This window comes from Nerophis ophidion, linkage group LG26, assembly GCF_033978795.1.
Source record: "Nerophis ophidion isolate RoL-2023_Sa linkage group LG26, RoL_Noph_v1.0, whole genome shotgun sequence".
Taxonomy (NCBI): domain Eukaryota; kingdom Metazoa; phylum Chordata; class Actinopteri; order Syngnathiformes; family Syngnathidae; genus Nerophis; species Nerophis ophidion.
In genome coordinates, this window is record NC_084636.1 from 31485906 (window position 1) to 31505340 (window position 19435).

The 19435-nt window shown below is 43.7% G+C and overlaps 1 protein-coding gene across 1 annotated transcript in view; it reads right to left on the bottom strand.

The window, feature by feature from the left end:
* Window positions 1-19435, bottom strand: part of oca2 (oculocutaneous albinism II) — a 145281-nt gene that overhangs the window by 83434 nt on the left and 42412 nt on the right. The window contains exons 9-12 of the mRNA XM_061888337.1: window positions 12549-12702; window positions 8182-8253; window positions 8048-8113; window positions 30-86 (exon numbers count right to left, since the gene is read on the bottom strand). Coding sequence (XP_061744321.1) covers window positions 30-86; window positions 8048-8113; window positions 8182-8253; window positions 12549-12702 — 349 coding nt within the window. The remainder of the gene's footprint in view (window positions 1-29; window positions 87-8047; window positions 8114-8181; window positions 8254-12548; window positions 12703-19435) is intronic.

Below are 19435 nucleotides of genomic sequence, written 5' to 3' on the forward strand. Positions count from 1 at the left end.
AATGCTTATTTCCACTGTCACTTACATACCTTCATGGCGCAGTAATCAAAGAAGCCCGTCTCTGAAAAAATGGCCACCAGCACCATCTGTAAAAAGAAGATACACATTTGTTCAAAAAGACATTTGAGAGTGTGTTGTAATTAAGAACAAGTCACTGAAAGGATTGAAGCTCCAATGAGCAAATCGAACGCTCCTTTTCCCCGATTCGTGCCACGCTGTGAGCTTCCCCTGAGCTTAATGTAAACACACGTCCATCGTGTGGGACTTCTTCACTGGTTCAAAGGAGTATGTGCTATTTGCAACAAAAATTCTGCAAACATTCCGCGACGATGGGAAAAACCATTGCGCTTTGACACATCAGACCTCATCAGCCACCACAAACACCAGCATTGCGACGACTGTGTTTAGAAAACATACCGACACTATAGATGTCTCGGCAGTCCGGTATTATCGGCCGATAAATGCTTTAAAATGTAACATCGTAAATTATCGGTACGGATTTCAAAATGTAACATTCATGACGCAGTCAAGGCGTTGAGGGGTTCCGGTTTGGTGACCGCAAGATTAGGTCTCTGCTTTTTGCAGATGATGTGGTCCTGATGGCTTCATCTGACCGGGATCTTCAGCTCTCGCTGGATCGGTTCGCAGCCGAGTGTGAAGCGACCGGAATGAGAATCAGCACCTCCAAGTCCGAGTCCATGGTTCTCGCCCGGAAAAGGGTGGAGTGCCATCTCCGGGTTGGGGAGGAGACCCTGCCCCAAGTGGAGGAGTTCAAGTACCTAGGAGTCTTGTTCACGAGTGGGGGAAGAGTGGATCGTGAGATCGACAGGCGGATCGGTGCGGCATCTTCAGTAATGCGGACGTTGTACCGATCCGTTGTGGTGAAGAAGGAGCTGAGCCGGAAGGCAAAGCTCTCAATTTACCGGTCGATCTACGTTCCCATCCTCACCTATGGTCATGAGCTTTGGGTCATGACCGAAAGGATAAGATCACGGGTACAAGCGGCCGAAATGAGTTTCCAGGTCTCTCCCTTAGAGATAGGGTGGGAAGCTCTGCCATCCGGGAGGAACTCAAAGTAAAGCCGCTGCTCCTCCACATCGAGAGGAACCAGATGAGGTGGTTCGGGCATCTGGTCAGGATGCCACCCGGACGCCTCCCTAGGGAGGTGTTTAGGGCACGTCCAACCGGTAGGAGGCCACGGGGAAGACCCAGGACACGTTGGGAAGACTATGTCTCTCGGCTGGCCTGGGAACGCCTCGGGATCCCCCGGGAAGAGCTAGACGAAGTGGCTGGGGAAAGGGAAGTCTGGGTTTCCCTGCTTAGGCTGTTGCCCCCGCGACCCGACCTCGGATAAGCGGAAGAAGATGGATGGATGGATGGATGGAACATTCATGACTTTTTAAAACGCCGCTATATGGAGCAGTACACGGACGTATAGAGAAGTACAGAGCAGTTGCGTCTCCCAGTCATACTTGCCAACACTCCTGAATTTCCCGGGGGACTCCCGAATTTTAATGCCCCTGCCGAAAATCTCCCAGGGCAACCATTCTCCCGAATTTCTCCCGATTTCCACCCAGACAACAATATTGGGGGCGTGTCTTAATCTATATGTCACATAATATCTACAGCTTTTTCACAAACATTAGTGAATGCATCGCATACTTGGTCAACAGCCATACAGGTCACACTGTGGTTCTTCTTGTGGTTCCTCCTCCTCGTCACAGATCACGTGACTGGCTGTCACACTGCGGTGAGGAATGTCTTGTCTGGGTTCTTGTGAATTTCACGTTTTAGTTTAAAAGTAACTCTCCTCCTGTTTTAGGCCACTTGCCTTTCCTTTTGTCATCAATCTGACGTCATCCCCGAACCCTGATTGTTTACCACCTGTTCCCAATTACCTAATGTGTCTTATAAGCCCACACCTCCCTTTGTTCTGTGCCAGAATGTCTCGTTGTCTCGTGCATCTCCAGCCTCATGCCCAAGATTTGTGTCGTCTTCTTCTGACTTATCCAGATACTGAATTTCCAAGTTGGTACTTTGAGTTTTCCTTTTCTCCTCTTAAGCAGAGTGAATTTTTGTTTGTAAAGTTTTCAAGTCGAAGTGGTGAGTTCAGTTTAGTTTTACAGTCTCTTCTTTTCCTAATTTTTGAGTGATCTTTTGTTAATTATTTCTTTAGACCAGAAACAGTGTAGAAGCAATAGCCCATTGTTTTTCCCTCCTTTTGGGGCGTCTTTTGTTGTTTAAATTTCATAGTTATATTATATTACTCGCTAATGTAGTTAGAGATTGATGTTTTTGTTTCCTCCTTTCGGAGTGATTTCCGGTTTGTTCACTTTTTGTTAGAGATGTCCGATAATATCGGGTTGCCGATAATATCGGGCTGCCGATATTATCGGATGATAAATGCTTTAAAATGTAATCTCCGAAATAATCGGTATCGGTTTAAAAAAGTGAACAAGACTCCTAGGTACTTGAACTCCTCCACTTGGGGCAGGGTCTCCTCCCCAGCCCGGAGATGGCATTCCACCCTTTTCCGGGCGAGAACCATGGACTCGGACTTGGAGGTGCTGATTCTCATTCCGGTCGCTTCACACTCGGCTGCGAACCGATCCAGCGAGAGCTGAAGATCCCGGCCAGATGAAGCCATCAGGACCACATCATCTGCAAAAAGCAGAGACCTAATCCTGCGGTTACCAAACCGGAACCCCTCAACGCCTTGACTGCGCCTAGAAATTCTGTCCATAAAAGTTATGAACCGAATCGGTGACAAAGGACAGCCTTGGCGGAGTCCAAGATGATGGATGGATGGATGGATGGTTTAAAAAAGTAAAATGTCTGGCTTTTTAAAACACCGCTGTACAGAGTGGAACAGGGATGTAGGGAGAAGTACAAAGCATCAATAAACCTTAAAGGCCTTTGCGTGCCAGCCCAATCACATAATATCTACGGCCTTTCACACACAACCAAGTGAATGCAAGGCAAACTTGGTCAACGGCCATGCAGGTCGCACTGAGGGTGGACGTACAAACAACTTTAACACTGTTACAAATATGCGCCACACTGTGAACCCACACCAAACAAGAATGACAAACACATTTCGGGAGAACATCCGCACCTTAACACAATATAAACACAACAGAACAAATACCCTGGCCCCCTTGCAGCATTAACTCTTCCGGGACGTTACAATATACACCTCCGGCTACCCTCTACCCCGTACCCCTCCCACCTCAACCGCCCACATCAACCTCCTCATGCTCTCTCAGGGAGAGCATGTCCAAAATTCCAAGCTGCTGTTTTGAGGCATGTTAAAAAAAAAATGCACTTTGTGACTTCATTAATAAATATGGCAGTACCATGTTGGCATTTTTTTTACATAACTTGAGTTGATTTATTTTGGAAAACCTTGTTACATTGTTTAATGCATCCAGCATCACAACAAAATTAGGCATAACAATGTGTTAATTCCACGACTGTATATATCAGATGATATCGTATTAGGTCATTAAGAGTTGGACAATATCGGAATATACGATATCGGTAAAAAAGCCATTATCGGACATCTCTACTTTTTGTGAAACCTTTTCGCTCACTTGTTAAAGTTTAAAGCCGTTGTGTATTGCCCTGACTCAGGAGGTGAAAAGGAAACATTTCAAAATAAAAGTCCCATATTTGACAAAGTCCTGACACTTGCTTGCTACTGATCTCTCAAAATGGCTCGGCAATCTCCGTTTTATTGATACTATGTTGATTATATCTATTAATTAGTCTTTTAGTGTCATAAATCAGATACATATAATAATATTTTCAATATAGGAGCAACTTTTTTTCCCATTATTCTGGTACTTTGACTGCATGTTCAGAGAGGCAACTGGTCAGACAGTTTTTTCCTGTAAAAGCTAAATAAGTTACTGTTGAAAATAAGATATGCCTCAGCCTGCTTCAAGGAACCATCATGCATTGATTCAGCCTACAAGCAGGGCTGGGCGATATATCGATATACTCGATATATAGCGGGTTTGTCTCTGTGCGATATAGAAAATGACCATATCGTGATATTGGAGTATACGTTCTCACGCAGTTGACTTTTAGCTGCGGGCATTACACTGCATGCGTTTCCCACACTTTCTTGTCTCTTTTTCTCACAGAGATTTAAAACAAGCGCACCTTCTTACATACGCCACGTATGGAACGTCACACGCTCCCGCATAGCAGACAGGTAGCGACATGGTAACGTTAGCTGTGATGCTAACGGAGCATTGCGTGTGGTAATACGAGAGAGAGAGGATGCGAATCTGGTAACAAATGAAGGAATAATTAGTTCCCAAGAAAAACAGCACGGGGTCCATCGTCTGGTGGCGGTTTGGCTTCAAGCAGGAAGATGTTGAACAATTATGCGGCAAAAATTGTTAATACAAAAAGTAGTACCACTGCTAATGTAGCATCATTTGAAAAGTCATCCGCTAGAGTGCTTGAAACTCTGCATGTCATTATCTCCGTTCGATGCCACACCAACAAAATGCCGGAGCAACTATTTCCAGATCAACACCATATGAAAAGAATAGTCAACAACAGAAGAAGATAACGTCCGCAGGAGCCTACCACATAGCGAAGGAGATTTCCTATTATGCAGCTCATTTTTATTTGACAGGTATTGAAATATCTTGTGTGACATCATGCACAAAAGTGCACTTTATTTGTTTTAAACTATTGTAGAGGTGTTCTGTATAAAAAGTACACTTTAATTTAGTGTTGTTTTGATATGTCATCTTACTGACATCATGCACAAAAGTGCACTTTATTTGTTTTAAACTATTAAATGGGTTGTTCTTGTATAGCGCTTTTCTACCTTCAAGGTACTCAAAGCGCTTTGACACTACTTCCACATTTACCCATTCACACACACATTCACACACTGATGGAGGGAGCTGCCATGCAAGGCGCCAACCAGCACCCATCAGGAGCAAGGGTGAAGTGTCTTGCTCAGGACACAACGGACGTGACGAGGTTGGTTCTAGGTGGGATTTGAACCAGTGACCCTCGGGTTGCGCACGGCCACTCTCCCACTGCGCCACGCCGTCCCTAAACTATTGTAGAGGTGTTCTGTATAAAAAGTGCACTTTAATTTAGTGTTGTTTTGATATGTCATCTTACTGACATCATGCACAAAAGTGCACTTTATTTGTTTTAAACTATTGTAGTGGCGTTCTGTATAAAAAGTGCACTTTAATTCAGTGTTGTTTTGATATGTCATCTTAGTGACATCATGCACAAAAGTGCACTCATAGCTTGTTTTAAAAATGTCTCTGACAATCTTGCACTTTCTGCTTTGGAAATGACATGAATGTTTGTGCTCCTGCTTAATAACTGTTTAATAAATACACTTTTGGTAAATTGACTTAGATGTGATTTCCCTCTCTGCATGAAAGGTTAAACTAAGCATATGTTAATGAATATGAACAAGAATGTTTTAATTTAGACCAGGGGTCACCAATGCGGTGCCCGCGGACACCAGGTCGCCCGTAAGGACCAGATGAGTCGTCCGCTGGCCTGTTCTAAAAATAGCTCAAATAGCAGCACTTACCAGTGAGCTGCCTCTATCTTTTAAATTGTATTTATTTACTAGCAAGGTGGTCTCGCTTTGCTCGACATTTTTAATTCTAAGAGAGACAAAACTCAAATAGAATTTAAAAATCCAAGAAAATATTTTAAAGACTTGGTCTTCACTTGTTTAAATAAATTCATTTATTTTTTTTTACTTTGCTTCTCATAACTTTCAGAAAGACAATTTTAGAGAAAAAATACTACCTTAAAAATGATCTTAGGATGTTTAAACACATATTCCTTTCAAATTCCTTCCTCTTCTTTCCTGACATTTTAAATCAATGTTCAAGGATTTTTAAATTTTTTTTTGTAAAGAATAATAAAACATTTTTAATTTAATTCTTCATTTTAGCTTCTGTTTTTTCGGCGAAGAATATTTGTGAAATATTTCTTCAAACTTCCATCCATCCATCCATCCATCCATCCATCATTTTCCGCTTATCCGAGGTCGGGTCGCGGGGGCAGCAGCCTAAGCAGGGAAACCCAGACTTCCCTCTCCCAAGCCACTTCGTCTAGCTCTTCCCGGGGGATCCCGAGGCGTTCCCAAGCCAGCCGGGAGACATAGTCTTCCCAACGTGTCCTGGGTCTTCCCCGTGGCCTCCTACCGGTTGGACGTGCCCTAAACACCTCCCTAGGGAGGCGTTCGGGTGGCATCCTGACCAGATGCCCGAACCACCACTTCTTCAAACTTATTACGATTAAAATTAAAAAAATATATATCCTGGCAAATCTAGAAAATCTGTAGAATCAAATTCAAATCTTGTTTCAAAGTCTTTTGAATTTCTTTCAAAAAATGTTGTTCTGAAAAATATAGAAGAAATAATGATTTGTCTTTGTTAGAAATATAGATTGGTCCAATTATATTATATATTTTAACAAAGTGCAGATTGGATTTCAAACTATTTAAACGTGTCATCAAAAATATATATTTATTGTGAAAAAATCATTAAGATGAACAGAGTTTCCACAAAGATCAATATCCATCCATCCATTTTCTACCGCTTATTCCCTTTCGGGGTCGCGGGGGCGCTGGCGCCTATCTCAGCTACAATTGGGCGGAAGGCGGGGTACACCCTGGACAAGTCGCCACCTCATCGCAGGGCCAACACAGATACACAGACAACATTCACACTCACATTCACACACTAGGGCCAATTTAGTGTTGCCAATCAACCTATCCCCAGGTGCATGTCTTTGGAAGTGGGAGGAAGCCGGAGTACCCGGAGGGAACCCACGCATTCACGGGGAGAACATGCAAACTCCACACAGAAAGATCCCGAGCCTGGATTTGAACCCAGGACTGCAGGACCTACGTATTGTGAGGCAGACGCACTAACCCCTCTGCCACCGTGAAGCCCAAGATCAATATCATTCATTATTAATAATAACATAGAGTTAAATGTAAATTGAGCAAATTGGCTATTTCTGGCAATTTATTTAAGTGTGTATCAAACTGGTAGCCCTTCGCATTAATCAGTACCCAAGAAGTAGCTCTTGGTTTCAAAAAGGTTGGTGACCCCTGATGAAGACACATAGAATTATCATACTGCTGTGATTATATGCATCAAGTGTTCATTCAAGGCTAAGGCAAAATATCGAGATACATATCGTGTATCGTGACATGGCCTAAAAATATTGAGATATTAATAAAAGGCCAAATCGCCCAGCACTACCTACAACTACAAGGTCTAATTTTAGCGAATTTTAGCTGCATAGGCGCTCTCCAGGTTCACACCTGGCCAGGCAGGACATGTTTGTATCAATGGAGACAAAGTTAGACAATCTATTTATCTATTTTTTACCACACATTCTAAAGAATGACAATTGAGATGCCGGAGGATGTGTGGACGTGGTCATTTCGGACTGGACACTGGCCGAGAGTGGAGTCTGCTGTCTCGGTTGCTTTGTTGGGTCTGCTCCTGTCTCTGGCCATGCTCCCTCCACCCCAGCGGACGATGGCGTGGAACACCGCAGAGGCCACCGCAGTGGATATGTTTCTTTTACTTTTTATTCATAGCTGTATGTAGAAGTGTCTGCTTGTATCTGCTGCTTTAATGTCTTTAATGTCCTCTGTGTTCTTTGATGTTTCCCTCTTACACACATGGAAGAGGGCTGTGTACCATGGCTATGAGTTGTTGTTTTTTTCCCTTGGCCTCAGTCTGCACCCCCTCTCCAGGGCCCAGGCTAAGACCGATTTTTATTTTATTTTATTTTAATCTTCTATTTTTTTCTCCCACCCCCCCCCTTGTTTACCTGTATCTCATCTTTTTTGTAAGGGGCGCTGGAAGCCGGCAGACGTCAGCAATCCTGTTCTGTCTCCCTGTAATGTTTGTCTAAACTTGAATGGGATTGTACTGAAAATTTTAATTTTCCTCAAGGAACTCTCCTGACGGAATAAATAAAGTACTATCTAATCTAATCTAATCTAATCTAATTTCCTCACCATGCCGAAGAGGAGAGCCAGAGTCTCGTAGTCGATCCATTCCACCACCGTGACCAGACTAGGTCTCTGCAGGGCAAAAAGCAAACTATTAACTATTCATGCCGTCTTATTCGCCACATCCAACACGGACTTACGTCGCCAATGATGGCCAGAGCTGCCAAGGCGGCCAATGATCCCAACATGGCCGCCAGAGTGCGATGGACGATCTGAAAAGTGCCCCAAAAAAATGACGCATTGTTTAAAACTGTAACAAAATGTCCAGACTGTAAAGATGAAGCAGGAGATAAAACATACACAAATAGAACATTTTCTGTGCAGATTTGAAAACAGGAATACTAGAAATCGACCGATGTGGGGTTTTTCAGGGCTAATACCGTTTGTTGGTAGTCAAGAAGGATGATAACTGATATTTGCAGTAAAAGTTATTAAAAATGAATAGTATGCGTCAGTAAACAGTTGGACAAGGCTTTAAGTTGTTTTTTTAACAGTACTTTTTTAGGAAACGTCAGACCAGTAGCGACATGTTTTAAGCGGCGCTTATGTTAGCGCCCAACGACGCTAACATTTGCATTTCAAAATATGGGAACTCTCCTGGAAAAATTAGGGGTTTTCAAGTCAGTAAAAAATGTTAAACTGCAAAAACAAAAACGTTTGTCTTCTTGTCTCTGATGCTAAATTCCCCCAAAATTTACAGTTCTGCCTTAACTGACATAAAAAAAAAAATTGGGCTCCAGTCACTAGTTCTGGTTAGTGTTGTCCCGATACCAATATTTTGGTACCGGAACCGGTACCAAAATGTATTTCAATACTTTTCCATACTTTTGTAAACAAAGGGGACCACAACAAATGGCATTATTGGCTTTATTTTAGCAAAAAATCTTATGGTACATTAAACATATGTTACTTATTGCAATCGAAGAACATTTTTTTCCTTAAATAAAATAGTGAACATACTAGAAAACTTGTCTTTTTGTAGTAAGTTAGCAAACAAAGGCTCATAATTAGTCTGCTGACGTATGCAGTAACATCCATCCCCATCCATTTTCTACCGCTTATTCCCTTTTGGGGTTGCGGGGGGCGCTGGCGCCTATCTCAGCTACAATCGGGCGGAAGGCGGGGTACACCCTGGACAAGTCGCCACCTCATCGCAGATGCAGTAACATATTGTATCATTTATAAATGGTAAAATGGTACACGGTTGTACTTGTATAGCGCTTTTCTACCCCTTTTTTTAAGGAGCCCAAAGCGCTGTGACAGTATTTCCACATTCACCCATTCATACACACATCCACACCCTAATGGCGGGAGCTGCCATGCAAGGCGCTAACCAGGACCCATCAGGAGCAAGGGTGAAGTGTCTTGCTCAAGGACACAACGGACGTGACTAGAATGGTAGAAGGTGGGGATTGAACCAGCAACCCTCAGATTGCTGGCACGACCACTCTCCCAACTTGGCCACGCCGTCCCCAGTCTATTACTTTGTCCACATTATGAGGGACAAGCTGTAAAAATGTATTATTAATCCACTTGTTAATTTACTGTTAATATCTGCTTATTTTCTGTTTCAACATGTTTTATCTACACTTATGTATACATGTAATAATCACCTATTCTTCTGTTGTTTGATACTTTACATTAGTTTTGGATGATACCACACATTTAAGTATCGATCCTATACTAAGTAGTTACAGGATTATACAATGGTCATATTCAAAGGAAAAAAAGATTTTGTGACGATAAAAAATATCTATGTAATCAAAGTATCGGCTGGATACGCTCTTGTACTTGGTATCATTACAGTGGATGTCAGGTGTAAATCCACCCATGGCATTTGTTTACATTCAGGAACGGCGTCATTAGCGGTGACGCCGGAGAGCTAGGGTGTGTAGTAAAGCAGGTTTAGCTATTCCTCGTCCTGCAGGTGTTACGACTGGTTGGCATAGTGATGCCAAATTGGTCCCTTCGTGGATGCGTCGGCATGAACACAGCGACGGTAAGTTTAAATGATTTATTAACCTTACCAAAAACAGACTATGAACAAAAACACTGGAGCTAACAGACAAAAATAAACAAAGGGCGCTAGCAGGAAAGCTAGGAATAGAAAATACAAAAACTATACTTGGCACGAAGCACACAAAAGAGTAAACAAAAAAAAACATTCAGCATGAAAGCTGGAATGTCGAGTGGCTTAGCATAAGAGCTAGCGAGAAAATACATACGGGTAGAAGACAGTCGTGAATGTTGCTCGAAGGCAAATTAGAGTCGCAGAAAGAATGACGAAAAGGGACGGGCTTAAATAGGTGAGTAATCAAAAAGTGACAGGTGTGCAGAAACCGTGATTAGCAGGTGGGATCAATGAGGAACCATGGTGACTGACTAAACAGGAAGTAAGAGTGTAGAACAGTGATACGACAACTGGAAGTATAAAACATATGTGGTGATCCAAGTAGCGGATCGCAACAGCAGGGATGACACTTGTAAGAAACTTACTTTATTTGACGCCATGGAGGCCAGGATTAGTGATTAAGAAGTAGCTAAAACAGTGCCGACTGCGGATGGATGTCAGCTGCTAGTTAGCTAGCCATGTCTTAGAGCACCTCTTCCTGAGGGCGTTTCAGTGTTATAACATCACCTTTATTTTCAGTTTTTAGGCCAAAATGCGTTGTCCCTTTTTTTTGTCTACAGACCTTGTCTGCTTTGTAAGTACTCCGTGATTTGCGCTGCCAAACATGCTCCACTGCTCATAAAACCAACAATGTCATGACGTGACAATGTGCCGTCCATCCATCCATCCATCCATCCATCATCTTCCGCTTATCCGAGGTCGGGTCGCGGGGGCAACAGCCTAAGCAGGGAAACCCAGACTTCCCTCTCCCCAGCCACTTCGTCTAGCTCTTCCCGGGGGATCCCGAGGCGTTCCCAGGCCAGCCGGGAGACATAGTCTTCCCAATGTGTCCTGGGTCTTCCCCGTGGCCTCCTACCAGCTGGACGTGCCCTAAACACATCCCTAAGGAGGCGTTCGGGTGGCATCCTGACCAGATGCCCGAACCACCTCATCTGGCTCCTCTCGATGTGGAGGAGCAGCGGCTTTACTTTGAGTTCCTCCCGGATGGCAGAGCTTCTCACCCTATCTCTAAGGGAGAGCCCCGCCACACGGCGGAGGAAACTCATTTCGGCCGCTTGTACCCGTGATCTTATCCTTTCGGTCACGACCCAAAGCTCATGACCATAGGTGAGGATGGGAACGTAGATCGACCGGTAAATTGAGAGCTTTGCCTTCCGGCTCAGCTCCTTCTTCACCACAACGGATCGGTACAAGGTCCGCATTACTGAAGACGCCGCACCGATCCGCCTGTCGATCTCACGATCCACTCTTCCCCCACTCGTGAACAAGACTCCTAGGTACTTGAACTCCTCCACTTGGGGCAGGGTCTCCTCCCCAACCCGGAGATGGCATTCCACCCTTTTCTGGGGTGGAATGCCATGGGGAAAAATGGGGAACCAGGACTTTTCAAACAGAGTATAGTACTACTTTTGATTCATTAGTACCGTGATACTATACTAGTACTGGTATACCATACAACCTTAGTTCTGGTTACATATTTGTAAATATACATAGTTGTATAATGCATATGTTCCTTCTTGACTGCACTTAAATGTAGAATATATGCTTTAAATAGACTCCCTTTTTAGACCAGTTGATCTGCCGTTTCTTTTCTTTTTCTTCTATGTCCCACTCTCCTTTGTGGAGGGGGTCCGGTCCGATCCGGTGGCCATGTACTGCTTGCCTGTGTATCGGCTGGGGACATCTCTGCGCTGCTGATCCGCCTCCGCTTGGGATGGTTTCCTGCTGGCTCCGCTGTGAACGGGACTCTCGCTGCTGTGTTGGATCCGCTTTGGACTGGACTCTCGCGACTGTGTTGGATCCATTATGGATCGAACTTTCACAGTATCATGTTAGACCCGCTCGACATCCATTGCTTTCCTCCTCTCCAAGGTTCTCATAGTCATCATTGTCACCGACGTCCCACTGGGTGTGAGTTTTCCTTGCCCTTATGTGGGCCTACCGAGGATGTCGTAGTGGTTTGTGCAGCCCTTTGAGACACTAGTGATTTAGGGCTATATAAGTAAACATTGATTGATTGATTGATATTATTCATATATTATATATATAATATATGTCATAGATTATTTATTATTATTATAGTTTATTGTGAGCGAACTGTGGTGCTGAATTTCCTCCAGGGATCAATAAAGTACTTTCTATTCTATTCTATTCTATATTTGTACATATTGTATCGTCTGATATAGTTATGTTGTAGTTGTTTGTCATTCTTTCTACAAAAGACAATACAGATAAAGCGCCGATACTTTAAATATCGGCGCCAATAACCGGTCAATCTCTGATGAATACCACCAAACTCCATTAGTAAGTCACTGTCTTATCAAGCTTTGAAACAATTTTGCGGAGCGACTTGTGGAGAACTGACGATAAACACACCTCAAATATAATGAGAATATAGACGCCGGTTAGGATGATTCCAGCGATGGCCACCTGAGTCTCCACGTTGACATACAGGGACTGGTAGTTCATGGAAAGCGGCACCACCTCGCTGTCCATCAAGAAGGCCTGGATGGTGATGACGATGGGGTCGCTGCGTGGGGACAAGAAAGAGAAAGTGTTCATCCTTGCTAGTATAAACATTTAACCTCTTGAGACATAGAAAAATACACACATATATAAATGATATTTTTATATTAAACTTGTCATGTCTTTGTGATCATGTCTGTTTAGTTATGTTCTGTTTTGTTTTTGACTCCGTTAGTTCCTTCTGCCTACCTTCATTTTTCATCCGATTCAAAACGTTCCAACTTCAAACTGTTCAGCCTATTCGGGAATCGCGGGCTTTCCCTTGACAAATTCCAGAAATTCCTAGATTTCCCAGAATTCCAGGTTTTCTGGGACATTTTTCCCATTCGAAATGAATTGGCCATTTTTCTAACTTTCTCCATTTCCACATTTTTTAACCAATTCAAACCATTCCACCCTCAACATATTCCACTCATCCTGGACATTCGAACTATCCTTATTCCAAGTTTTAAAAAAATTCAAGCAATTGCCGAAATTCCCGGTTTTCCAAACACCATTTCCACCCTTTTTTCTGCCGACTACTTCTTCAACATTTTTTCAATCGTTCCTCCGTCCAAAAATTTCCGGTTTTCCCAAAATTCCAGGAAATCCGGAATATCATTTCTCAGTTAAAAATGTTTCTAATTCAACATTTTTCGACCTATTTGAAAAATTCCAATGCCACCTATTGTATTTTTTTATTAGCTCGGTTGGTAGAGTGGCTCTGCCAGCAACTTGAGGGTTGCAGGTTCGATTCCCGCTTGTGCCATCCTAGTCACTGCCGTTGTGTCCTTGGGCAAGACACTTTACCCACCTGCTCCCAGTGCCACCCACACTGGTTTAAATGTAACTTAGATATTGGGTGTCACTATGTAAAGCGCTTTGAGTCACTTGAGAAAAGCGCTATATAAATATAATTCACTTCACTTCACTTTATTTAAATTCCCAGTTTTCCGAAATTCCCAAATTTCCGGGAAATTCCCAAATTTCCAGGAAATTCCCATTTAAATAAATATATGACATTTTTCAAAGTTACACAACTACCACATTTTTCATCCGATTCAAACCATTCCAAATCCAAAATATTCAGCATGTTCAAAATTGTGTGCTCTTTTTTAACAAATATAAAAAATATCTGGATTTCCAGAAATTCCCAGTTTTCAGGGACATTTTCCCCATTCAAAATTAATTGTCCATTTTTTTAAAACTTCCACAATTCGCACATTATCATCGCCTATATGTGTAGTATCGATCATTTTAATTGTACCTAATCCCTAGGTGGAGTTCGTTAAAGTATGACCCATTGTTTTTGCTGCAAAATGGCCAAAAACCATCGGAACAAAGTTTGCCACCATGCCACGCCCACATTTCATGGCATATTAATTTTTTTACCGCAATTTATCATCGCCTATATGTGTAGTGTCTGTAATTTTAATTGTGACTCATTCGGTCAAAGTACCAAGAAAGATTTCGTAAAAGTACGACCCCTTTTTTTCGCTGCAAAAAGACCAAAACCCATCGGGGCAAAGTTTGGCGGCCTACCACTCCCACATCTCATGGCGTATGAAAAATGTGTTCACAATTCATCCGCGCTTACATGTGTAGTATCTGTAATTTTAACCGTGACTTACTTGGTCAAAGTCCCCCGGGAAAGTTTGTAAAAGTACTACCCCTTTTTTTTGCCGAAAAATGGCCAAAATGCCTACATATCATGGCGTAAGAACAATTTGTTCAGAATTGATCATCGCCTATATATGTATCATCTTTCATTTTAACTGTAACTCCTTTGGTCAAAGTCCAGAGGAGGAGGAGTTAAAGTACGACCCTGTTTTTTGTCGAAAAATGCCCAAAAACAATCGGAGCAAAGTTTGGTGCCGTACCACTCCCACATCTTATGGTGTAGGAAGAATTTATTCACAATTTATCGTTGCCTATTTGTGTATTATCTGTCTTTTTAACCTCGACTCATTTGGTCAGAGTCCCTCCGAGGGGTTTGGTAAAGTAGGACCCCTTACCACGGCCACATCTCACGGCGTATGAAAAACTTGTTCGCAATTTATCTTCGCTAATGTGTGTAGTATCAGTAATTTTAATTGCGACTTATTTGGTCAAAGTCCATTGGAGGGGTTTGGTAAAGTACGACCCTTTTTTTTCGCCGCAAAATGGCCAAAAACCATCGGAGCAAAGTTAGGCGCCATACCATACCTACGTCTCCATCCATCCATCCATCCATCCATCCATCCATCTTCTTCCACTTATCAGAGGTCGGGTCGCGGGGGCAACAGCCTAAGCAGGGAAACCCAGACTTCCCTCTCCCCAGCCACTTCGTCTAGCTCTTCCCGGGGGATCCCGAGGCGTCTAACCAACGTGTCCTGGGTCTTCCCCGTGGCCTCCTACCGGTTGGACGTGCCCTAAACACCTCCCTAGGGAGACGTTCGGGTGGCATCCTGACCAGATGCCCGAACCACCTCATCTGGCTCCTCTCGATGTGGAGGAGCAGCGGCTTTACTTTGAGTTCCTCCCGGATGGCAGAGCTTCTCACCCTATCTCTAAGGGAGAGCCCCGCCACACGGCGGAGGAAACTCATTTGGGCCGCTTGTACCCGTGATCTTATCCTTTCGGTCATGGCCCAAAACTCATGACCATAGGTGAGGATGGGAACGTAGATCGACCGGTAAATTGAGAGCTTTGCCTTCCGGCTCAGCTCCTTCTTCACCACAACGGATCGGTACGTCCGCATTACTGAAGACGCCGCACCGATCCGCCTGTCGATCTCACGATCCACTCTTCCCCCACTCGTGAACAAGACTCCTAGGTACTTGAACTCCTCCACTTGGAGCAGGGGCTCCTCCCCAACCCGGAGATGGCACTCCACCCTTTTCCGGGCGGGAACCACGGACTCGGACTTGGAGGTGCTGATTCTCATTCCGGTCGCTTCACACTCGGCTGCAAACTGATCCAGTGAGAGCTGAAGATCCCGGCCAGATGAAGCCATCAGGACCACATCATCTGCAAAATCAGGGACCCAATCCTGCGGTCACCAAACCGGAACCCCTCAATGCCTTGACTGCGCCTAGAAATTCTGTCCATAAAAGTTATGAACAGAATCGGTGACAAAGGACAGCCTTGGCGGAGTCCAACCCTCACTGGAAATGTGTTCGACTTACTGCCTATATATGTAAAATCTAAAATTTTACCCGTGACTCCTTTGGTAAAAGTCCTGACGGGGAAGAGTTAACATCAACACATTCTACAGAGGCACTATAGAGAGCCTGCTGACCAACAGCATCTCTGTCTGGACTGGAGCCTACAATGCTTCAGACTGGAAGTCTCTCCTGAGAGTGGTGAGGACGGCGGAAAAGATCATCAGGACTCCTCTTCCTCCTATCCAGGAGATCGCAAAAAGCCGCTGGCCGACCAGGGCTCAGAAAATCTGCAAAGATTCCTCCCACCCCCACCAAGAACTGTTTTTACTGCTGGACTCTAGAAAGAGGTTCCGCGGCCTCCAGGTTCTGTAACAGCTTCTTCCCTCAGGCCGTAAGACTCTTGAACGCATCATAATTAAATTATCCCCTCAACTCCCCCCAAAATTGATTAACTCGCTGGAATAAAAAAGACAATATCACATACATCCATAAACGTGGACACATTTGAAAAAGTGCAATATATTTATCTGTACAGTAATCTATTTATTTATTCATTTATATATATTTATTTGTTTTATCCATCCATCCATCCATCATCTTCCGCTTATCCGAGGTCGGGTCGCGGGGGCAGCAGCCTAAGCAGGGAAGCCCAGACTTCCCTCTCCCCAGCCACTTCGTCTAGCTCTTCCCGGGGGATCCCGAGGCGTTCCCAGGCCAGCCGGGAGACATAGTCTTCCCAACGTGTCCTGGGTCTTCCCCATGGCCTCCTACCAGCTGGACGTGCCCTAAACACCTCCCTAGGGAGGCGTTCGGGTGGCATCCTGACCAGATGCCCGAACCACCTCATCTGGCTCCTCTCCATGTGGAGGAGCAGCGGATTTACGTTGAGTTCCTCCCGGATGGAAGAGCTTCTCACCCTATCTCTAAGGGAGAGGAAACTCATTTGGGCCGCTTGTACCCGTGATCTTATCCTTTCGGTCATGACCCAAAGCTCATGACCATAGGTGAGGATGGGAACGTAGATCGACCGGTAAATTGAGAGCTTTGCCTTCCGGCTCAGCTCCTTCTTCACCACAATGGATCGATACAACGTCCGCATTACTGAAGACGCCGCACCGATCCGCCTGTCGATCTCACGATCCACTCTTCCCTCACTCGTGAACAAGACTCCTAGGTACTTGAACTCCTCCACTTGTTTTATATATATATTTAAATATTATTTATATATATTTATTTAATTATATATGCACCTTATTGCTTTTTTTATCGTGCACTACCATGATCTTACAGTATGTAAAGAAATTTCGTTCTTATCTGTGCTGTAAAGTTCAAATTTGAATGACAATAAAAAGGAAGTCTAAGTCTAAGTCCTAAAGTATGACCGCTTTTTTTTGTCGAAAAATGGCCAAAAACCATCAAAGCAAAGTTTGGTGCCATGTCACACCCACATCTTATGGTGTAGACCAGGGGTGAGCATTACGTCGATCGCGATCGACTGGTCGATCTCGGAGGGTGTGTCAGTCGATCTCAAGCCAGGCATTAAAAAATAGACATAAAAATGAGCAATCATCAATCATACCAAGACTTCACTTTCGTCAGTTGTTTGACATTCTCGGCACCCGAGGATCTTGTGAGATGACGCTGGCTGCTGGGAGCTCATATTTAAGAAAAAAATCACTAACAGGGCGGACGCAGAGAAACACATTTTATTTCTAGAGACTCCGTACCTACTGTCAAAACTCTAAAGACCGACTGCACAGTTCCTGTCTTCACCATAAAAGACCTGTTTCATCCTGCCTGTGCTAACAAAATAAGAGTCTCAGAAAGCTAGCGTGCACAAGCTAGCAAGCTACGGAGTTTGATGCCAATGTATTTCTCCCCCGCCCTCAGCGACCGCTTTCTCACTTGCTTGCCCACCCGCACACTCACTGACGTCACTCACCTGCTGCCAGACATTAAAGGGCCACACACATATGCTACTCTCATAACAAAGTGTTTAAAAACGAGTATGCAAGTTGGACAAATGAGATGCCAAATCCAACCACTTTCATGTGGTATTGGACAGAAAGGAGGACTTTTTTTTCCCCTCCATTTGAAAATGCGGACGTTATCAGCACCACTGTCTAATTCCAATCAATCCAAGTCATCAGAATCAGGTAATACACCAACTTATATTCTTGTCTTCATGAAAGAAAGGAATCTATGTGTGTTAAACATGCTTGTATTATCATTAAACACCATTAACTTGTTAACAAAAATGTCTCTTTCATAAATAAATAAATATAAGGATCTTTCTGTGTGGAGTTTGCATGTTCTCCCCGTGAATGCGTGGGTTCCCTCCGGGTACTCCGGCTTCCTCCCACTTCCAAAGACATGCACCTGGGGATAGGTTGATTGGCAACACTAAATTGGCCCTAGTGTGTGAATGTTGTCTGTCTATCTGTGTTGGCCCTGCGATGAGGTGGCGACTTGTCCAGGGTGTACCCTGCCTTCCGCCCGATTGTAGCTGAGATAGGCACCAGCGCCCCCCGCGACCCCGAAAGGGAATAAGCGGTAGAAAATGGATGGATGGATGGAAATAGGAATGAGGTAGATCTCCTCGACTCGGTCAATTGAAAAGTAGCTCACCTGCAGAAAAAGTGTGAGCGCCCCTGGTGTAGAAAGAATTAATTCACAATTTATCATCCCCTGTATGTGTATTATCTGTCATTTTAACCGCAACTCATTTGGTCAAAGTCCCTTGGAGGGGTTTGGTAAAGTATGACCCACATATGCCGTCCTCTCCAGGGTTTCTCATAGTCATCATTGTCACTGTCACCGACGTCCCACTGGGGTGAGTTTTTCCTTGCCCTTATGTGGGCTCCACCCAGGATGTCGTTGTGGTTTGTGTTGTGGTTTGTGCAGCCCCTTGAGACACTGGTGATTTAGGGCTATATAAATAAACATTGATTGATTGATTGATTGATTGACTTTTAAGTGTACTGTCGGTAATTTTAACTGTGACCTATTATGTCAAAGTCCGTAGGAAAAGTTTTTAAAATTACGACCATTTTTTTTTTGGGGCCGAAAAATGGCCCAAAGCCATCGAAGCAAAATTTGCCGCCATACCACGGCCACATCTCACGGCGTGTGAAAAACTTGTTCGCCATTTATCATCGCTAATATGTGTAGTATCAGTCATTTTAATTGCGACTTATTTGGTCAAAGTCCATAGGAGAGTTTTGATAAAATACAACCTTTTTTTTTTTTTGCCGCAAAATGACCAAAAGCCATTGGAGCAAAGTTTGGCACCATACCACGCCTACGTCTCATAGCGTATGAAAAATGTGTTCACAATCTATCATCACTTGTAAGTGTACTATCGGCAGAGGTGGGTAGAGTAGCCAGAAATTGTACTCAAGTAAGAGTACTGTTACTTTAGAGATTTATTACTCAAGTAAAAGTAAGGAGTAGTCACCCAAATATTTACTTGAGTAAAAGTAAAAAGTATGTTGTGAAAAAAAACTACTCAAGTACTGAGTAACTGATGAGTAACCTGATTACGGCAACAAATAATGCACAAAAACATAAAAATAGCAATGAACAAATTCAGAGCCAGGAATATCTCTTAAG